Genomic DNA, 21,304 nt, shown 5'->3' on the forward strand with positions numbered 1-21,304 from the left:
GAAGTATTGAATAGGATTGGGGAGAAGAGAAGTTCGTGGCACAACTTGACCAGAAGAAGGGATCGGTTGATAGGACATGTTCTGAGGCATCAAGGGATCACCAATTTAGTATTGGAGGGCATCGTGGAGGGTAAAAATCGTAGGGGGAGACCAAGAGATGAATACAGTAAGCAGATTCATAAGGATGTAGGTTGCAGTAGGTACTGGGAGATGAAGAAGCTTGCAGAGGATAGGGTAGCATGGAGAGCTGCATCAAACCAGTCTCAGGACTGAAGACCACAACAACAACAACATACCGAGGACAGAGTGGGCGTGGTGAAAATTGTAACCAAGGCTTGACTAAAGTCAGCAGCGGTTAGACTTCACGTAGAGAGATACATAAAACTACTCTTCGGATTTAAGACCACAATAACAATAGAGTTAAATGTGTACAGGCAAGCTGGAGTAGATACTGCTCTACGTCTCCATGAACTCCGATCTGACGCGTCCTGCCGGAGAGCCACGAGTAGTACTGGCAGCGACCGCGTCGCGCTGCGGTCGCCGCCTACGTCACGGCGAGCGGCGCGGCGAGAGCGCGCCTCCTCCCGGTACCTCAATCTGCACGCGACCGATGGCGTGCGCGGGTGAGACGTCGCGGTCGTGAGGTGGGCGTGGTGCGGGCGGAGACTTCAACGCGTCGCGGTTCAGCAGCCGCGCGGAGGGCCGTGTGCTGGAGTGCGGCAACTCACGGACCTAGTGCTTGTGGTGGCATGTGGTCACTGATGACAGGTGCCTTATGGCGGTCGCGGTAGTGCAGTGTCGAGAAGCGTCCGTAGTTCCCGAACTAGCAGCTACACCATGCTGGTGCGAGTGATGGTGCTGTTCCAACTGGTGCTCCTCGTGATTGCCGGCGGAGTCCTCAGCGATGACGGCAGGCGCTACCGAGGCGTCGTTCCTCTGCAACTGCACCGGGATTCGTCCGATGTCTTCCAACACGGTAAGCTGCAAAACATCGTCATATAATAGTGCCAACAGCTCCTCAATATTAGTTGACTTCGTACCCTGACCATCTAACATATATTTCCTTCTGTCGTGCAAGAGACAGCGCATTGCCTCAGAACTGAAGAAACATGCGTTTCGAACTGAGTGATCAGATGTCACGGAGATGTGTCCTATTTTAAGATGAGCTGTGTATGACGCCCGAATGGTGCAATGTACGTGCGAATATAGAACGGGCATCTGAGCAGTCTGTTACTGACGTGTCTGTATTGAACATTGCAGAACGTCGCGAGTTAACCAACTTTGAACGTGCGCAGAAAAAGTAGGGGCTAATGAGGACTTATGCAGAAAAACACGGCTTTTAAAAACATTTTCCGAATTATCAGTAAGGAAAATCACCAGTACGATTTTCTATATTTTAAGAAAGTACGTAGCAAATAAATTTATCTACTGCACTGAAATCAAGAACGTGTGTGGTACAATGTCGTTTGTCGTTATGACAACGTACGTAGTTTGAAAGCTGTAAGAAATGTAGCCCACCCTGGAGATTGTATATGACGCATTGTCGCCTCATTGTCGCTTTGAGACTATGCCCACACGCCGCTACGTTGGGACAAACCCAGCCAGCCTTTACTTAAATGCCGTCCGACAATGGAACAAATCGGTGACAGTTCAGTCCATTTATTTTTGTTGTTACGAAGTAATTGCGTGGTGTGTTGATTCGCACTGAGCAGTACAGTGTAAGTATGATTTTGTCATGCTTAAACAGAAGAAGTCAAAAACTGGGATGTTTTAGATAGTGGATTGGGGAAGACTAAAATTTTCACAACTGACAAACAGGTTCTTTTGTTGTCAGGCTTTTCAAAAACAAGCAAGTAAACACTGGTCATTTTTATCTCTCAATTTTATCTACCAGTCTTCTTGCTATAAAAAAAATTAGCCTTCTTCCCTCTGTTTTTCAAATCGAAATTTAAGATTATCTTACTGACATGCATATACGATTCAATTGAAACCGACATTTTTCATGATCACGTTATTATTTTTTAGTTACTGCCATCTTCGAATTGTTCTTTGGTTTAATTTTGGATAAGCCATGAAAAAAATTCACATGCTGTTCAACACAAAAATGAAATGAAATGATTGAATGGCTGTGACGGTCGGGAGTCCCCACGTGGGGAAGTTCGGACGCTGAGTTGCAAGTCATTTCAGAGCAACATTGGGCGACTTGCGTGACGATGATGAGGAAATGATAATGAGGACAATACCCAGTCCCCCAGCAGAGAAAATCTCCGATCCGGTCGGGAATCGAAGCCAGACCCGCAGCATGGCAGTCAGACGAGCTGGCGACTCAGCTAAGGAGGCGGACTTTCGACGCACAGATACCACATGTCAAATTAGGAGCATCACTAAGAAGAATAAGCAACAGATTCAGTCCTTAATTTCCTCTGTGACAAACAGTGCAGTGGACTTTTAATCTAGACTTGCTCGAGGCTTTGTGTCGGCTAATGTGCTATGTACCGTGCTAAAAACCTCCCTGGAGAGTATCTGCGGCCGCAGTATACCAGACGAGCCGACATTGCGCATAAATTCTTGTACACAGGTGCGCGAAAAGGCTATTGCCAATACAGAAACGTACATTGGTGACCACTATACTTGGCTTTCGGTGCACAATAACAATAGCAGTTGTGGCAGATTTATTGCTAATATCGTTGTGGGACAATTTATTCCCTACTCATGGGTAACGAACTGGAGAAGGCAAATCAAAGTACTGTAGCGCGCACCCTACGGACAAGAGAACGTAGGGATGAGAACCTTTTGCTGTTAGCGACAGAATGTGCTGTCTGTTTGTTAAAAGTGGGAGCGACACTAAAAGAATTGTGCCCTGTACGTTTCATTGCACCTGCCTTGCCTACGGCTTACACCGTTCAGAAGAGAAAGTACGAAACAGTTTTCCTGAGTTTAACAGTGTCATTTCCTTTGTTAAGAAAGTATTTCTCTAAGCTCCCACTCGCGTTCGTTCCTTGAGGAAATGGCACCAACCATTCCTCTCCCACTAGAACGCATACTTTTATTCTTACTCTTTGGTGCACCTGGCTTTTGACATTTTTATGTCATGCCGAACGCATTTAAAAAGACAAAGAGGCACTAGAGACATTCGACACTAGTGAATTACTTTTTAACGAAAACGCCAAGACGGGACTTAAGAATAACAAGAATGTTGCATACTTGGCATTTTTAAGAGCTCATTTCCAACATGTTCCCATCTTCTACCTGACGAAATTATAAGCCTGACCTCTGGCACTGAAAGATGGTGTAGACGTGTTCACAGTGCAGATATATCTGGAGGAAATACCTGGTTTAGTGTGTAAAACATGCCCCACTAAAGAATGGGTCCGCCGCGATAGCTGAGTGATCAGCGTGACGGATTGCCGTCCTACGGGCCCGGGATCGATTCCCGGCGGCGTCGGGATTTTTCTCCGCTCAGGGACTGGGTGTTGTGTTATCTTCATCATCATTTCATCCCCATCCGGCGCGCAGGTCGCCCAGTGTGGCGTCGAATGTAATAAGACCTGCACCACGGCGGCCGGACCTGCCTCGTAAGGGGCCTCCCGGCCAATGACGCCAAACTAAATTAAGAAATACTGGATGTGGAGATAACGTCCGCCATTATTCAGGGCGAGAAGTTCGGAGCGGGTTTGTCCTGTGGGCCACGAGCATCGATGAAATATGCACCACTGGTCTCTTGAGCTGTGGAGAGATTTTTGTCGGCCTACAAAAAATGTACCGAGAGACAATTCACTTTACGAAACTTAGAAATGCGGTTAATTGTGTACCACAAGACCAAAATCTAGTATAAAACTTCTTGTTAGCTGTAGCGTTAGGCCATGGATTGTGGGTCACACATAGGTACACATCTCAGGAGTGTGTTTTTATGAGAGTGAAATGTGATAAGAATTTTTCATAAGACTCCTTGTTAACGTACATGGTACTGTAAACAGAAAAAAATATTTCTAGAACAGATACAATAACTTAATTGTTCATTCATTTTTTCGAGTGCCGATACAAGGATTAGTTGTTCATTCCCCCCAAAGACCTAGAATAAGCGTGTCAACATTATAAGTGGCGATCAAAAATTTTCCCTTTCAGAGCGTTGCTGCAGCGTATATGCAACACAGCGCGGCTCTGATGCGGGTATACGAACACCGACATGTAGGAAAGGGGTTAGTGTGATCTTCTGACGGAAACTTTTTTATCGCCTCCTATATCATAAAATTATCCATGATAATATCAGTGTTCGTTGTATTTTTCATAAAAAATACCCAAAAAATGCTGAAACTGTTGAAACATAAAAAGGGGTCTATTCTAAGAACATAAAGGGCTAATTCCATTTCATAAAACCCCAAGAATCCGGGCCCAAGTCGTAACATAGATTACACAGTAATTCGGATTTTCGATGTCAACAGTGACTGAGGCAGAGCTTCAGTATGGCAGAAACAATGTTTCCACGCGCTTAAATCGTAGCTCAAGGGGACCGAAAGTGTTTTACTACCCTCATCAGAGCTGTGTACGACGATAGACGTTCTATTGAGGGTCTGATCGACACAGAGTTGAATAAAGGGCTGCGTGCAGGAACCCATTTCTAGCCAGATAGTAATGAATGCATGGGCTACGGCAGCCGACAGCCTTCCCACGACCTTTGCGCACAGTGTATTCACAGCTACACTCAGAGAACCCGAAAGGTATTTGGCTAATCTTTTGGGCGTGTCCCTCACACCACTGCCAGCAAACATGTCACGTAAACTTGTACCAAGAACTGCTTCGTATTCGTAACTCGCTCGGGCGTGAACGTCGAAGTAACTCGTACCTAAGTTGCGGGTTTCTGTTCTATTTCATTCATACATAAATCAAGGAAAAATTCACTGTTTACATTCCTCGGTAGGCGCAGTAATTGCATAATCATGATTGCTTTGCGAAATAGGAGGCGGAAAGAAAAACATTGAGCAGTGGCACAAACCTTATTGGTAATTGTCTGCTCACAGGAATTCTTCACTGTTCACGAAAAATGTTCAATTTGTTCTCTTGCTTTTAAAAATGAAGAAACTAACGCCCACTTTCGTTATACGTTGATAAAGCGCCTCTGAATACGAATGGTCCGTTGCATCAGTAATTATTTTATGTTTCTACAAACATAAAAAGCTCATGTGCCTGCGGTACGGCGAGCAAACAAGGTATGGAACAGGTTCTCGTCAACTATTGGTCATGTCTTGAGAGGCGTCGCCCGTGCATACCGAATAGTGTGACAGCGACGTACTCCAGCCCAGTCATCGATAAACTTTGGTTTGGGAATGTAGTGTAGGTCTACAAGTGTTCATCTATAGACTGAAGTTCATCACTAACGTCACATAAAATATTCACTAATTAGAAACTAAAAGATGAAGAGTTTTCGGGGCGATGTTTTACGTGACATTTATCCGTGTGTGATGATACATTCCTCATACCGTCAAAATGATTCTCCAATACTTTGTCCTGTTTTCCTCGCCGTAGCTAATTATTAACTTTTATTGTTACTGCCTGGACTTTAATTCTATCTTCATGGTTACTCTGCAATACAAACTTAAGAGCGTGGCAGTAGATTCATCGAACCAGCTTAAGATTTCAGCTTACGACTTCCGCTCTCGAATAGCACGTGGGAAAAATGAATAATTAAATCTTTCCGTATGAGTTCTGATTTCTCTTATTTTATTACAATTACCGTTTCTCCCTATGTAAGTGGGAGTCCACAAAATATTTTGGCATTCGGAGGAGGAGGATAAATGATTGAAATTAGGTAAAAAGATATCGGCGCAACGAAAACAATGTTTTTTAATGATTGCCATCTCAACAAGCTTATCAGTATGACACATTCTTTCACCTATTTTGCAATAAGGCAAACGAGCTGTTGTTCATTGAACTTTTTCGATATCTTTCGCCACTCGGATCTGGTAAGGATCCTTTATTGCGCAGCAGTGATCCAAAAGAGGACGGACGAAGTGTACGCAGTCTCTTTAGTAGATTTGTTAAATCTGCTAATAGTTGCGGAATAAGAGGCACTTTTCAGTTAACCATCCTAACAATATTTTCTATGTGACTGTTTCAATTCAAGTTGTTCATAGATTTAATCCCTAGATATTTAACTGACTCGATAATCTTTGTGTGATTTATCGTGCAACCGGAAATTTTTTAGTACACATGTGCGGGACCTTAAACTTTTTATTGTTTAGGGTCAATTGCACTTTCGCAGTCCGCAGCTCGTGGTCTTGCGGAAGCGTTCTCGCGTCCCGCGCACGGGGTCCCGGGTTCGATTCCCGGCGGGTCAGGGATTTTCTTTGCCTCGTGATGACTGGGTGTTGTGTGTCTTTCATCATCATTGACTCGCAAGTCGTCGAAGTGGCGTCAGCTTTTAAGGAAATGCAATTTCGGCGGCCGAACACCCCGCAGGGGGTCTCCCGGCCAACAATGCCGTACGATCATTTCATTTCATGCACTTTCGCACTAGTAGTCATCTTTCTAAATATTTTTGCAATTCATGGTTTTTGACGATATTATTGGAAGTCAGCAATCTAAATTCACTTTTATTAAGTAATCACTCTTGATCGAAAAATATATTGTTCGTGGTAACGGGTTTCAGTCAAGATCATCTTGAGATAATTGTTTTCTGTGGCGATCTGTAGAAACGGCGACAGGAGCCGAACATATGCCGAAAGACAGTCCACGAATTTAGGTTCCGCTCGGCGTCTGCTCAGATCTCCAAAGGAGACTCTTAATAATCTGAAGATGATTTTCAAAAATTGAAACGGGTCGCCACGAATAAAATATTTAGCGATCAAGGCTGATAATTTTATTAAAATTTTGCAATTCGTTTTGATCTATTAAGGAATTTATTAGGCTGTAAACGATCAAGAGAGCTGCGCAGTTTGGTTCCCAAACAGTTTATATAAATTAAAAATAGCAAAGGGCTTATGGCACTTTGTTGGGGAACAAAAAGAACGTTGAGCCAACATGAGCGGGCAGGGCGATGACAAATAAGAAATGAGGCGTACGTATTAACAGGCGGTGCTTTTCTTACTATTAGGCCTAGCGTAGACACCACTGAGTGGACAGGAACTTCATAGGCTAGCTGAGTCCCGAGACGTACCCGTTCCTAATTTTGTTTGTATCTCACTGTAACAGTAAAGCATGCCAACTTAGAGCCTATAAGACTGCAAGCTTGCACATAGTTTCGTGAACTGCACACGTCACCGTATTCTAGCGAAGAGAATGTGAACATTTTGCCACTCAGTGCAACACAGCTTTTCAGCGCCCGATAAACAAAGCAGTCTTTGCATATGAGTGTTAGACCTTCCACATCCAAGGTGGCAGCTAGCGAAAGAAAGACTAAGACAATACCTGCGTGGGACTGGAGCCTCCTTTCTCTCAAACACAGTGCAGTACAAACCTCTGACGTCACCCCTGTCAAATGATCTATAGGGAAGTCTCCTTGCCTGCGGGCAGTTCCTTTACTTAATCGTTTGTGTGCACAATCTGCTGTGATGTATGCGTTATTCACATCTGTCATAGTTTTATTAGTTCGTTCTGCTTTCAAAATCACTAACGATATCTGTCGTTCTTTAGCTAGTAAACAGACGTCGCTCAATCACATCGCCTTGGTCTGTGAACAGGGTCAAATCCTGGATAAACGACCGACCAATTGGGAAAACTATCCCAGAAGGCTTTACGGACTCTGTTGCTGCACGAAAGTAGAATTTTTGAGTAACAGCTAGTAGATGCAGTGCGAATCAACAGTACTACCAGCAGTCCAGTTAGCACAATGACTGTGCATAGGTAATTCAGATGACGTACAGTGGTCGAGCAGGTCCTCATAAGCCACGCATTTCTGTAACGTTAATGAATGCTTTGAACTGGTGTAAAGAGCGAAGCCACTGGATAGTACAATATTGGAAAGAGTGTTTTGGAGTGGGATCACGCTATATCCTATGACAAGCCGATGGACAGGTGTGCCTGAAGAACGCCAGCGGCCATCATGTGTAGTGACAACAGTGAAGAAGAGATGATGTTACAGTGTATGGTGATTACGGTGTGGTCCCATTATTGCGGGTAATGGAAATGAGCGTTTGGCGTCATTAGCCGGGAGGTCCCTGACGGGGCAGGTCCGGCCGCCTTGGTGCAGGTCTTATTACATTCGACGCCACACTGGGCGACCTGCGCGCCTGTTGGGGATGAAATGATGATGAAGACAACACAACACCCAGTCCCTGCGCGCAGAAAACACCCGGGCCTGTTGGACGGCAATCCGTCACGCTGACCTACTCAGCTATCGGGGCGGACTTATTGCGGGTAGGGAAACACCAAATGAGGAAGGAGATGTACACATTTTTCAGCATTGTGTAATACGCACAGCAGAACAACAGTTCGAAGACAATGATTGTATTAACATGACAATAGACCTTCTCATAAAGCAGCATTTCTGGGGCGAAGGGTCTGTGACATTAAGGATTCTGAAATGGACTGACCTCGCATAGTCACGACCTGAACACAATGGAACATCTTTGGGATGAGTCATAACGTCTACTTCGGCCCAGACTCCAGCTTCCAACATATCATCTGTGGTTTCGACCCTTGAGGAAGAGTGGCCTGCCATTACTCCACAGACATTTAAACACTCCGTTGGAAGTTTTTCCAGCAGAGTTCAAGCCTTTATAAAAGCAAAGCGTGGAAACACCCCATTTTAATGTCCACTAGTATGTGCGGAATACTTTTGAAAAGCAGTGTTGTCCAGAATGTGAAACGTTTTATGTCTCGGGAGCTCGATTGTTTGAAGAACAGGGCGTGGGGCGGTTACTGGTTGTTACCTGGAAAAGCCCGAGTGATTGTTCAAGTGCCTAGTCGGAAAGGTCCTTCACCCTCCGCCCAGATGACCCATTTCTACGCAGTGTAATAGATTTGTGTCCGAAGTGCGTTTGTATAGTGCACGTAACGGGCGTGTGTCTGGAGTTGTCATTATCTGGAAATCGTGAAAGAGTATCAGATATATTTAGAACTCTAATATTTGAGATGGTACATAAAATAAAATATATTTTGCACACTGAGTTACTCGCATGTTGACCACTTTCTCGTATTCCCCATGGACTACAATGTATCTTGGTGTGTTTGAAAGTAAGTTACAAGAAACATGTGGGCCTAATATATCAAGAAAAGCAAAAGTTCTTACTTGATTCATGAAGCTGTAGCTTAGCATATTCTCAAGGCTCTAGGATCTTGAAACAGACGGCGGTATGGAAACCGGTCTGGAGTTCCGAGGACTCACTGTTTTATCCTTATTAGCACAGAGATTGTAGCTAATTATATAAGAAACACACTTTTGATTGTGGTTATTTTCGTGACTTGTCCTTATAAGATGGTATATGTCTTCCGAGACACAGAGATTAGCCAGACCTGGATCGAACTTGCGCGGCGGATTAACGACTTTTGGTCTGATGCACCAGCCTTGCTGACTGTGGTTTTTAGGCATTTTGCCACGCTCGTTCAGAGAAATGTCAGGCTGCGGCCCAAATCCCCGCGTCAGGAAATTAGATACACGGACAGTTGTAAATACAACACACAAACAACAGTTTACAAGTAGTTATCATAAAGTAATCACCACCTCGAAAATCTCAAGTTGTAACCAAAAAAAATGGTTCAAATGGCTCTAAGCACTATGGGACTTAACATCTGAGGTCATCAGTCCCCCTTAAACCTAACTAATCTAAGGACATCACACACATCCATGCCCTAGGCAGAGTTCGAACCTGCGACCGTATCAGGAGAGCGGTTCCGGTCTGAAGCCACAGCGGCCGGCTCAAGTTGCAATCACTCAACTTGATGAGTGTTAGATCTTCTCCACACATCCGTCCTTTTGTGGCACGTGTTCCCAACGATGGAAGTGTTGGTAGAGACCATGAAGTTAGAAATCTGCATTTTGGTTATTCAGGAAACGTTAGACCTGCAAAATCACCTCGTGAACATTCTGCAAATGCCTGCAGTGGTTTCTTAATGATAGATTAGAGGAAGAAGTCACTGGGTTCCTTATCAGGAAAATACGTGGACTAGGCAAAATTTTATACGCCAAAGAAGCAGCCTATTCGATAGTGTCTTGTACAGAATAATGTAGGACGTTGTCGTAGAGCAGAAACACCTCACTGGGCGGCATCCTGACGGTTCGTCGTGACAGCCCCGTAATCTTATCAGGAGACTTCAGCTGTGCACTCATGTGGCCTTTCCCCCTTACGAACATAATCTGTTACTAAAACGCCAAGGCAATCGAAAAAACACTCAGCATCAATTTCCGATGATTGGATCTTAGCCTTTTTCGGTGGCTGTAAATCCACATACGCTCACTGCTCGCTTTCCTCCTTTGTCCCTGGATCATAATAATACACTCAGCTCTCATCCGGGGCGATTAGGTAGCTAAACAATGCGTCTGGACTGGCATGATGCAGCTGCTACATTTCCTCTGCAGCCTCGGTTTGGCGGACTTTATGAGCGGGTGTGGCCAATCACGGAACCTAACGGATGGCGACATGTACCATGTTCGAAACATGCAAGATGTTGAGTACTTACCCATAACGTTTTCACTTTTTCCATTTATCTCCTCGATGGTGACACGTCATGGCCTCGGCATCTCTTGAGATTCCCAGTTCTCCACAGAGAGATGCTGTGCCATTACCTGCTATTTCATTCAGACTTGTTTGACCACAATGCAAACGTATGCGCCACCTACCCACAGTGTCACATAGTAGCATGGATTGTATGACGGCTATTCGGAAAGTAAGGAACGATAGGTCGCATAATGGAAAGCGAATTGAAAATCAAAACTGTTTTATTTGCAACAGTTAGCTACACCTTCCAGCTGTTTCTCTACACAGTCGCCACTCAGACTTTGACATTTGTCGTAGCGTTGTATCAACTTCTCAGTTCCCTCGTTATAGAAGACAGCCGCCACTGCTTTTCGACAATTTTCTACTCTGGGCTGCAGCTAGTTGTCTGTGTCAAAATATTGTTTTCATAGCCAGCAGTTCATTTGAGCGGAGATGAACCTCAGGAGTAGCCAATTATGCGCTCTATTGTGGGTGATCAAACACTTCCAATCGAAAACGCTGCAGGAGGATCTTCATTGCCCCTGGAGAGTGCGGCCGAGAATTGTCATGTAGAACGTACCGCATGACAGTTGTGTTATGTGGATTGCATAGCTTCAGGCGAAATCTTTCGCCAGAACCTCATACTTGGCGGGAGACGCTAATTTTTAGCCATCTTTACATTCTCACTGTGAGCTCAGAACTGAAAAGAGCGATATGGTGCGACCGACGAGTGTACTAGTCACAATGGCCAATGCGTCTGTACAAAGCTTGATCAGATTTTTACTGTACTTTCCATTTCGCGACCGATGTTCCTTACTTTCCGAATAACCCTCTTATAAGCGTTGTCTTGTGCAGAAAACGGATTAACGCACGATATCAGTTTTGTTAGTGGGCTAATGACAATATTACGAAAAGGGTAGTTTTTACTCACCATATAGCGGAGACGTCGAGTCGCAGGTAGGCACAACAAAAAGACAGTCAAACGAAGCTTTTGGCCAAACAGGCTTTCATCAGAACCACACACAAATGGCTCTGAGGACTATGGGACTTAACATCTGTGGCCATCAGTCCCCTAGAACTTAGAACTACTTAAACCTAACTAACCTAAGGACATCACACACATCCATGCCCGAGGCAGGATTCGAACCTGTGACCGTAGCAGTCGCGCGGTTCCGGACTGAGCGCCTAGAACCGCTAGACCACCGCGGCCGGCACCACACACACACACACACACACACTCACACACACACACACACACACACACACACACACACACACACACGCAAACGCAACTCTCACATACAGGACCACACCGTATGGCTTAATATTTGTCGATGTCCATGACTACGTTTCGTTCACGAAGCGCAGATATATAGCGCACAAGACTTCACTCCCGCAGGTTAACTAAAGACAGTGAGCCTACGAAGGTATCCGACCCGAAAGTTAAAGTAAAATAAATTTCTGAAATCATTGAGTGTGATAGAACCCCTCTTATTCTCTGTGTACACAAATTATCTGACGATAGGGGTGACCGTCTAGCGTTGCTACTACTGGATGACGGGGTCCCGGGTTCGATTCCTGGCCACCCTGGGGATTTTCTCTGCCCGGGGACTGGGTGTTTGTCTTGTCCTCAACATTCCATCGTCATTCGTGGAATTGGCTAGGTTGGACTGTCTACAGATTGGGAATTTGTACGGGCGAAGGTGACAGCGCAGTTGAGCACCCCACAAACCAAACAGTATAAACGGACAGGGTGAGCTGAAATCTGCGGCTTTTCTGCATCGTAGTACATCTTAGTTACGTAAGAAATAATAATTTTAATATGATAAATAGTATTAAAATGATTTGAATTGCTATAGAAACAATGTGATTAAATAATACTGTTGTTGTTGTGGTCTTCAGTCCTGAGTGGTTTGATGCAGCTCTCCATGCTACTCTGTCCTGTGCAAGTTTCTTCATCTCCCAGTACGTACTGCAGCCTACATCCTTCTGAATCTGCTTAGTGTATTCATCTCTTGGTCTCCCTCTACGATTTTTACCCTCCACGCTGCCCTCCAATACTAAATTGGTGATCCCTTGATGCCTCAGAAATGGAAATGGCGTGTGACGAGGGCCTCCCGTCGGGTAGACCGCTCGCCTGGTGCAAGTCTTTCGATTTGACGCCACTTGGGCGACTTGCTCGTCGATGGGGATGAAATGATGATGATAAGGACAACACAACACCCAGTCCCTGAGCGGAGAAAATGTCCGACCCAGCCGGGAATCGAACCCGGGCCCTTTGGATTGACAGTCTGTCGCGCTGACCGCGCAGCTACCGGGGGCGGACGATGCCTCAGAACATGTCCTACCAACAAATCCCTGCTTCTAGTCAAGTTGTACCACAAACTCCTCTTCTCCCCAATCTTATTCAGTACCACCTCATTAGTTATGTGATCTACCCATCTAATCTTCAGCATTCTTCTGTAGCACCACATTTCGAAAGCTTCTATTCTCTTCTTAAGAAAAAAATGGCTCTGAGCACTATGGGACTCAACTTCTGAGGTCATTAGTCCCCTAGAACTTAGAACTAGTTAAACCTAACTAACCTAAGGACATCACAAACATCCATGCCCGAGGCAGGATTCGAACCTGCTTGCGGTTCCAGACTGCAGCGCCTTTAACCGCACGGCCACTTCGGCCGGCGCTATTCTCTTCTTGTCCAAACTATTTATTGTCCATGTTTCACTTCCATACATGGCCACACTCCATACAAATACTTCCAGAAATGACTTCCTGACACTTAAATCTATACTCGATGTTAACAAATTTCTCTTGTTCAGAAACACTTTCCTTGCCATTGCCAGTCTACATTTTATATCCTCTCTACTTCAACCATCATCAGTTATTTTGCTCCCCAAATAGGAAAACTCCTTTACTACTTTAAGTGTATCATTTCCTAATCTAATTCCCTCAGCATCACCAGAATTAATTCGACTACATTCCATTATCCTTGTTTTGATTTCGTTGATATTCATCTTATATCCTCCTTTCAAGACACTGTCCATTCCGTTCAACTGCTCTTCCAGGTCCTTCGCTGTCTCTGACAGAATTACAATGTCATCGGCGAACCTCAAAGTTTTTATTTCTTCTCCATGGATTTTAATACCTACTCCGAATTTTTGTTTTGTTTCCTTTACTGCTTGCTCAATATACAGATTGAACAAAGTTGATACTTCTACTGCTGCTGCCACTAATAATGATGACGACCATGATGACAGTAATCATACAAAAAGAATCTATAGTTGTACAAAATAGATGTTTTCTGATATAGTGAGTCTGGGGAAAGGAAATTTATGGAGACTGCACCAAGTAAGGATACTACCAAACGCATAAGCGCTAGTTAGAAAGGAGGATTTCAAGGGATAACGAACTTGTACAGGGAGAGTGGCACTCATTCTTGCTTCAGTAGATATGTCATTAACGGTCCTCTGAAGATGGAGATATTATGAAGTGTGCGGGAACGTGTCGTCATTGAGCGACTGTAGTAGGATACAAGATGGCTTAGACAAAATTTCTAGTTGGTGTGATGAATGGCAGCTTCCTCTAAATGTAGGAAAATGTAAGCAATGCGCATGAGTAGGAAAAACTATACGTAATGTTAGGATACAGCATTAGTAATAAATATCTGTGCGTAATGTTGCAAAACTGTATGAGATGGAACGAGTACGTAGGACAGTAGTAAGCGAATGATCGACTTCGGTTTATTGGGAGAACTGTAAGAAAAGTGTGGTTCATCTGTAAAGGAGACCGCGTATAGAACTTCGTGCGTTCCATTCTTCAGCATTCCTCGAGTGTTTTGGATCCCCACCAGGTCGGATTAAAGGAAGCGAAGCAGTTCAGAGGTGGGCTGATAGATTTCTTACGGTAGGTTCAGTCACCACGCGAGTATTACGGTGATGCTTCCCTGGAGGGAAGCCGACGTTCTTTAAGCGAAACGCTATTGAGAAAATTTAGAGAATCGGCATTTGAAGTTCACTGCTGAATGATTCTATTGCCGCCAACGAACATTTCGCGTAAGGACCGCGAAGATAAGAGAAATTAAGGCCTGTATGGAGGCATGGAGACACTAGTTTTTCCCTCGCTCTGTTTGCGAGTGAAACAGGAAAGGTAATGACTAGTAGGAAAATGTACTCTCTGACTTGCACCATTCGATGGCTTGCGGAATTTGTATGTAGGTGCAGATCAGCTATGACCGAATAAACGCTAGGCAAGAGGATGAATATCTTCCGTGCTTTGGACGTTGTACCGTATGAGGACTACAAGCTTTCTGGAAACGGACCACGGCGTCAGATTGGCGGCAGTGGTGGCCACGGTATTTGAGACGCCGTGTTCCGGGGTACAGGCAGTCACGCGTTGCAGCATTTGCTACAGTTCGTGACGACGAGCAGCCGTGGTGAAACGTCATGAGCGCGCTGAATCGTGATGCTGCCATTACGCCCAGAGCCGTTGCTGTATTTCAAAAATGTCACGCCGGCTTGAAAGAGCCATGCTTAAAGCGAAGTTTATGCGCTGCAGCTGCTATTAAAATCGAATGCTACTTTCCGTTTCTTCTAGTTGTACGTCCGTTATCTCCATCGTTGGTTTAGTAGCCCTTTTATAAGCTAATTAAAATCCACCTTTACTGATGTTCTGACAATAGAATGGAGTTTGTGTTTTATTGTGTAACGTTCGGTAACTAAAGCCGGCCGCGGTGGTCTAGCGGTTCTAGGCGCTCAGTCCGGAACCGCGGGACTGCTACGGTCGCAGGTTCGAATCCTGCCTCGGGCATGGACGTGCGGGATGTCCTTAGGTTAGTTAGGTTTAAGTAGTTCTAAGTTCTAGGGGACTGATGACCACAGATGTTAAGTCCCATAGTGCTCAGAGCCATTTGAATCGGTAAGTAAAACATTACAATAACTCTCTAGCAGGAGAGTGGTTTCCATACACAAGATGGCACACGAGAAACCCGCCTCGAGTAGTAGACTGCTCATTGTCGCCCGCCAGTTGCCATCTGTTGTTTCGAAGCCGTTGCGACTACGTTTTGTATTGTCAGAATTTCTTTATTATCTAATTAATTCATGTTTATCTATTTGTTCTTATATCCGCTTGTGGTGGACAACAATTCGTGCGTAACTGGCTGTACTGGCTGTACTCGGGGAGGGATTTCGTGCGCTATCCTGTATTAAGTACTTAAATTAGCTTTCTTCGTTCCCATAATAATAAGTTGTTAATAGGATATAATTTCTTGAGCACTGAATCAGTTTGTGTTCGTGTTGGATCTTTTCTGGTACATTGCGGAACAATCTTATTTCCATAGCCTGCATCCTACTCATATTCTTTTGCGGGGGTACGCAGGTTTCAGATCCGTAGAAGTAGGTAGGCCTACTACTATGACTTTTGTAAATCTTCGTCGTTTTTCTTTGTAGTGTGGTTCTAATTGTTCCATGCATTGCGCTAAATTTTAAGATCTTCAGTGTCATTGTCAAAATTTCATCCTATGACACAGACGAGATACTGAAAGGGAATTACCTCTACCAGTATTACATTATTTACTACCAAAAAAAAAAAAAAAAAAAAAAAAAAAAAAAAAAAAAAAGGTTCAAATGGGTCTGAGCACTACGGGACCTAACGTCTGAGGTCATCAGTCCCCTAGAACTTAGAACTACTTAAACCTAACTAACCTAAGGACGTTACTACTGAAGAGTTGGCGACAGGCAACATCCTTGCGTAGTTGTTAATTGTTTAGGCAAGTTATCTTCGTCTTTGGTTATAATTTTTGTCATTTTGTAAGGAACTCTTAACAGAGTTAATTAGATGCTTTGGAAAGTCTCATTTTTCTGTAATCTGCCACAGTAGCCGTCTGCTGACTCCGCCGAAAAGTTTTTCATAACCTACTAATGCCATGTTGGTCTCTGAGTTACAGTCTTTCCACTTCTCTATTACTCGTTTTATACCGAAAAACCATCGCTGCAAGAGCGTCCTTTTCTAAAACCTATTTGTTCTTGTAATAAAATAGTATCAGAGATATGGAGCAGTCTGTTATTTGAGATAGTGCTATAGATTTTATAGCCTTTTTAAAGAGTATAATTCCTCTTTAATTCTTTGAGTCGCTTCTGTTGCCTTTGTTGAATATGAAGAAAATTTTAGTGATACTCCACCCTTCAGCTACATTAACCGCGCTCCGAGATATGGTAATGAGATGTAGCACGAGTTCGATCAGTGACTGACTTCCGCATTGAAACAATTGAAAGGTCCGGTGGACGGAAGCGGTAACACGCTAGAGCTCTGTTTTAAGTTACTGCGTGTTAGATTTTGGTTAAATCTGAAAATTGTAAATAACAGTGAACTTATTTGTATTTTTTACGAATTGTTACACTATTTTTAGCTATATAACCTACCATAGGGGTAAAAAATTGTTAACAATCCATCAAATTCTTTACTTGTAACATTGTCCCTACTATTTTGGGTAGGTCGCTTAATACTGTCTTTAAAACAACTATCTGGAAAAGTTTTGAGAGAAGTGTATAACTTTCGCTATCTTTCATTGCACAGACAGGTGTACTAGAGATGCTAAACGTAATAAAGAAAACTACTACACTAATATTTTAAAAGTAACTATGCCAGGTTCTCTGTAGTGATGGATTAATACAAGTCTTCCGGAACTTCCGTGTTCGTTTCCTTTTTATTAGAAAACAGAATACTAGAGAATGCAAATTTCTCACATAAATAAACTACGATGCAGTTTGTGTAGAACACTGATGAAGAATGTATGAGTTTGTCAAGGGGAGGTATAGCACTAATAAAGGAATTTTGGATTTTCAAGTTCTTCATTACTCTCTTGAAGATATTACAATTAATTACGATTTATAGAAGAAATGCAATAAGGAACTTTTTTGTTGTTAATAGGATGTGGCTTAGCATTTTCTTGCTAATCTGAAGGAGATAGTAATCCTCTCTCTCCTTCTTCATCGTAATGAAACGTTTAAAAAAATTACATTCACTTTATGTTTGATTTCCGTTGTCAGTCATCTAGTTCTGCTTCTCCTTCCTAAAAAGCAATGCGCACAACCGTTTGTAGAGAAACAAAACATAATAAAATAAGCACTAACACACATTGTTTGTTAGCGCCTAACACTGAAACACGTTTATTATAGGTTTTTCTATTGTTGCAAGGTGAAACCAACTAGTGACTGCAACAACTTTGCAAGCCTTCATTGATACTTATTACATGCTAATATTAAAGAATGTCCGCAGCTCGTGGTCCTGCGTTAGCGTATTTGCTTCCCGCGAACGGGGTCCCGGGTTCGATTCCCGGCGGGGTCAAGGATTTTTCCCTGCCTCGAAATGATTGGGTGTTGTGTCGTCTTCATCATCATCGTTCATCCCAATTGCGGTCGGAGGAAGGCAATGGCAAACTACCTCCGCTAGGACCTAGTCGGCGGTGCGGGTTTCCCGCATCGTTCCCTACGCTCCTCGGAGTATGGGACCTCATCATTATCATCATCATTATTAAAGAACTATCCTAAATTTTAACCAATGCCTTTTGAGGTTAGACTTGACAATATGCTATGCCTCACATACAGTTTTTTCAACATTTGTTGAATTTCCTGGTGTGTAATCATGATTTGCATCACTGTCATCAAGTAAATGGATCACTTTTTTTCATTTGCTTGCTAACCAAACATTTAACTCTTAATTCGATTACAAGATTTCGACGTCACTGCCATGTTGATACGTCGTGGCACTGTTTTCGTCGAAAGACAAGAAACTAAATACGAGGTGTGGCTGTAAAATAACAGGACTAGTGCAGTAAAACATTTAAGTTCAAAAACATAGATATTTAGTTACTGCCATCCTCAGTGTACTCGTCTCCCCTATTGCGATAACGCTCTGTACGAATTTTCCATTGATGGAAACATTGCTGAAATCTTCCTCTGTAAGCTCCTTGTGAGGCGTGCCGCGTTTTCCTTCACTGCTTCAGCGGACTGAAATCTTGTTCTTTTTAATGCAGATTTGACGTGGGTGGTTAGATTAATGTCACACGGTGTAGGTCAGGCGAATAAGGTGGATGATCTAAAGAACACTGGGATGCGGTATGAGCCAGTGCGTTGTCTTGATGCAGAACCCATAGCGTTTTTTCGCTCTCGATGAAGTTGGACCCTTGCAATGCATGGACTGGCGCTTAGCTTTTGGATTATGATTGAAAAACCAAGATTCGTCACGTTATCACTCTTTTCAAAAAATTGGATAATTTTCTACGGTATTAAAAGTGCCAGTACAAACATTTTCACGTGCTTCTTTTTGTTCGAACATGGGAATATTCGGCTCCAGCTTCGCGTACACTTTTTTTATGTCAAATTGTTTTCAAAAATTTGCCTTTGGCATTCTTTATCAACTCCTAGAGTTTCCGCAGTCGATCAGTTACTCAATCTACGGTCAGACCGAATCAGGTTACCTACTTTTTTCGATATTTTCACCCGTTCTTGATGTTGAAGGGCGTGAGTCATCTTTAACGTCTTCTCTGCCGTCGTGGAAACGCTTGAACGATTCAGAAACACAAATACTTGATACGCAGGCTTCGCCATACACTACGTTTAGTAAAAGATAGATTTCAGTAGCAGTTCTTTCAAGTTTCACGTGAAACTATACGACAGTTCGTGGCCTTGTTGCTATAATTTTTCCGGTACAAAAAGTAACAGCTCTGGCACAACCGAAGGCCATGGCCACGCTGATCTGTTTACAGACACCAGAGATGACGCATCTGACTGAGGTTTCACGATCATTTATCTTTGGTGAATGCGTACGTAGCGACAGCATCTGTCCCGTTATTTAACAGCCACCCAACAACGTACGAAGGCAGCAAATATTTTCTAGCATTTCAAATGGAACTACTTGTTGCCAGCATTTAGTGCAGCTGAAACCACGCCAGATAGTGTGATCAGACCACTTCTCGCTAAATTGATGGTTAGCACTTTTCTTCCGCCGATCCCTTCAATTCGGCATTTATTCCTGTTCTGTTCCTGTTCCAATGGCATATGGAACGAGAGGGAAGAATTCGTTATAGGAAGAATGACTTCTTAAACTCCTCTGTGCGTACTACAATTACTTCAGTCTGGTCTTAACGGATTCCAGGGAAACGATACATAAGACGGAGGAACAATATCTGCAGATTCTTGATACTGGTTCTCGGAATTTTGTAAGTAGGCTTTTGCGGGATAATTTGAATCTGTCTACAAGCATCTGTCAATTCAGACTTCGCAGCATCTCCGTGACGCTCTCCCACGGATCAAACAGACCTGTGACCATTCATGCCACCTTTGTCTCTACACTTCTGCTATCCCTGTTGGTCCATGGCGCACACACTTGAGTAAGACTTGAAGATGGGACGCACAAGTGATTTGCAACCAGTCTCCTTTGCAAACTGACAGCCTTTCCCAGTAGTCTGCCAATGAACCCAAGTCTGCTACAAGTCTTGTGTGCGATTGAGACTGTGTGATCATTCTATTTCATATTACTTCAGAAGGTTACATCAGGTATTTGCAAGAATCGGAGGACATCAAAATATAAGTTGACTCTTATGTAGAAGATAACAGCAACCAGCAACTTTTTACAATGCTATTTATTTATTTAAACAGCGCCATTACCGGTTTCGAACCGACGGGTTCATCTTCAGACGGCTAGTTCACGTTTTACATTACCTTTCGGCTTTTGTTTCCCCAACTGATAAAATTTCCTTGGGTTGGTGGTACTCTACGACCAAAAAAAGTTGTGCGATAATTTTTTAACTGTAATTGTGCCTCACAACGATTTTAAGTGATGAAAACAAATTATTAAAGGGAAAATGTTTCCGTTACGATGAAAAATCCGCGACATTATGTTCCAGTGCAGACAGCTTATGATCCAAAGGAGACCACTAGGGCCAATAAGAGAAGCGGATGACACCTACAGGATCAGACAAAACAGAGAGTTGTATCATCTCCAGGAAGACATAATCACATCTGTCAGTAAAAGGCGACTAGCTTTCTATAGATATTTGATCCACATGAACTCCTGCAGACCCACGGCCGGTATCTTCGCGACAGGTAGAGGGAAAGCGTTCAAAAACAAATGGATCACAGCGGTGAAAGCAGACCCTGAGCAACTTGAAATTCCACTCTGAACCGTACTGGATCGGTCCCAAATTCCGCCAGATCATTCTTCAAGGGACATTTCCTGTGTCTCTTACCACCTACAAGAGAACAGGAAGTATTAGACCGAAGTGGACAGAAGAAAGGAAGCTTACTCACAGCCAGAAATGAAAGCTTTCTGGGCTAAGAAGAAACAGAAGACCTGTGTAAAGAGTCAGAATGAGCTCTGCGGTCCTAAGCAGGCTGAAGCGAAGAACTGCGCCATCTGTAAAAGCCTGCGGCTACTATTAATACTGTCTGCCAAGTTATTAACATACAGTATGGACAACGAGGGCCTCAGATGAGTTCCTTGGGGCATACCTAGGATTGCCATCCGTCCCGATGTATCGGGACCGTCGCCGCCATGGATCTTCTTGGCTAAATGGATCTAAGCACTATGGGACTTGACATCTGAGGATCAGTCCCCTAGACTTAGAACTACTTAAACCTAACCAACCTAAGAACATCACACACATCCGTGCCCGAGGC

The 21,304-nt window shown here is 43.6% G+C and overlaps 1 protein-coding gene across 1 annotated transcript in view; it reads left to right on the forward strand.

Moving 5' to 3' along the window:
* The first annotated feature begins 691 nt into the window (after positions 1-691).
* LOC126203000 (mucin-5AC-like) overlaps positions 692-21,304 on the forward strand; it is a 437,052-nt gene continuing 416,439 nt past the window's right edge. Inside the window, exon 1 of the mRNA XM_049937198.1 lies at positions 692-976. Within this exon, the coding sequence (XP_049793155.1) occupies positions 838-976 (139 nt within the window). The 5' untranslated portion in view covers positions 692-837. The remainder of the gene's footprint in view (positions 977-21,304) is intronic.

The sequence above is a fragment of the Schistocerca nitens genome, chromosome 9 (genome assembly GCF_023898315.1).
Source record: "Schistocerca nitens isolate TAMUIC-IGC-003100 chromosome 9, iqSchNite1.1, whole genome shotgun sequence".
NCBI lineage: Eukaryota > Metazoa > Arthropoda > Insecta > Orthoptera > Acrididae > Schistocerca > Schistocerca nitens.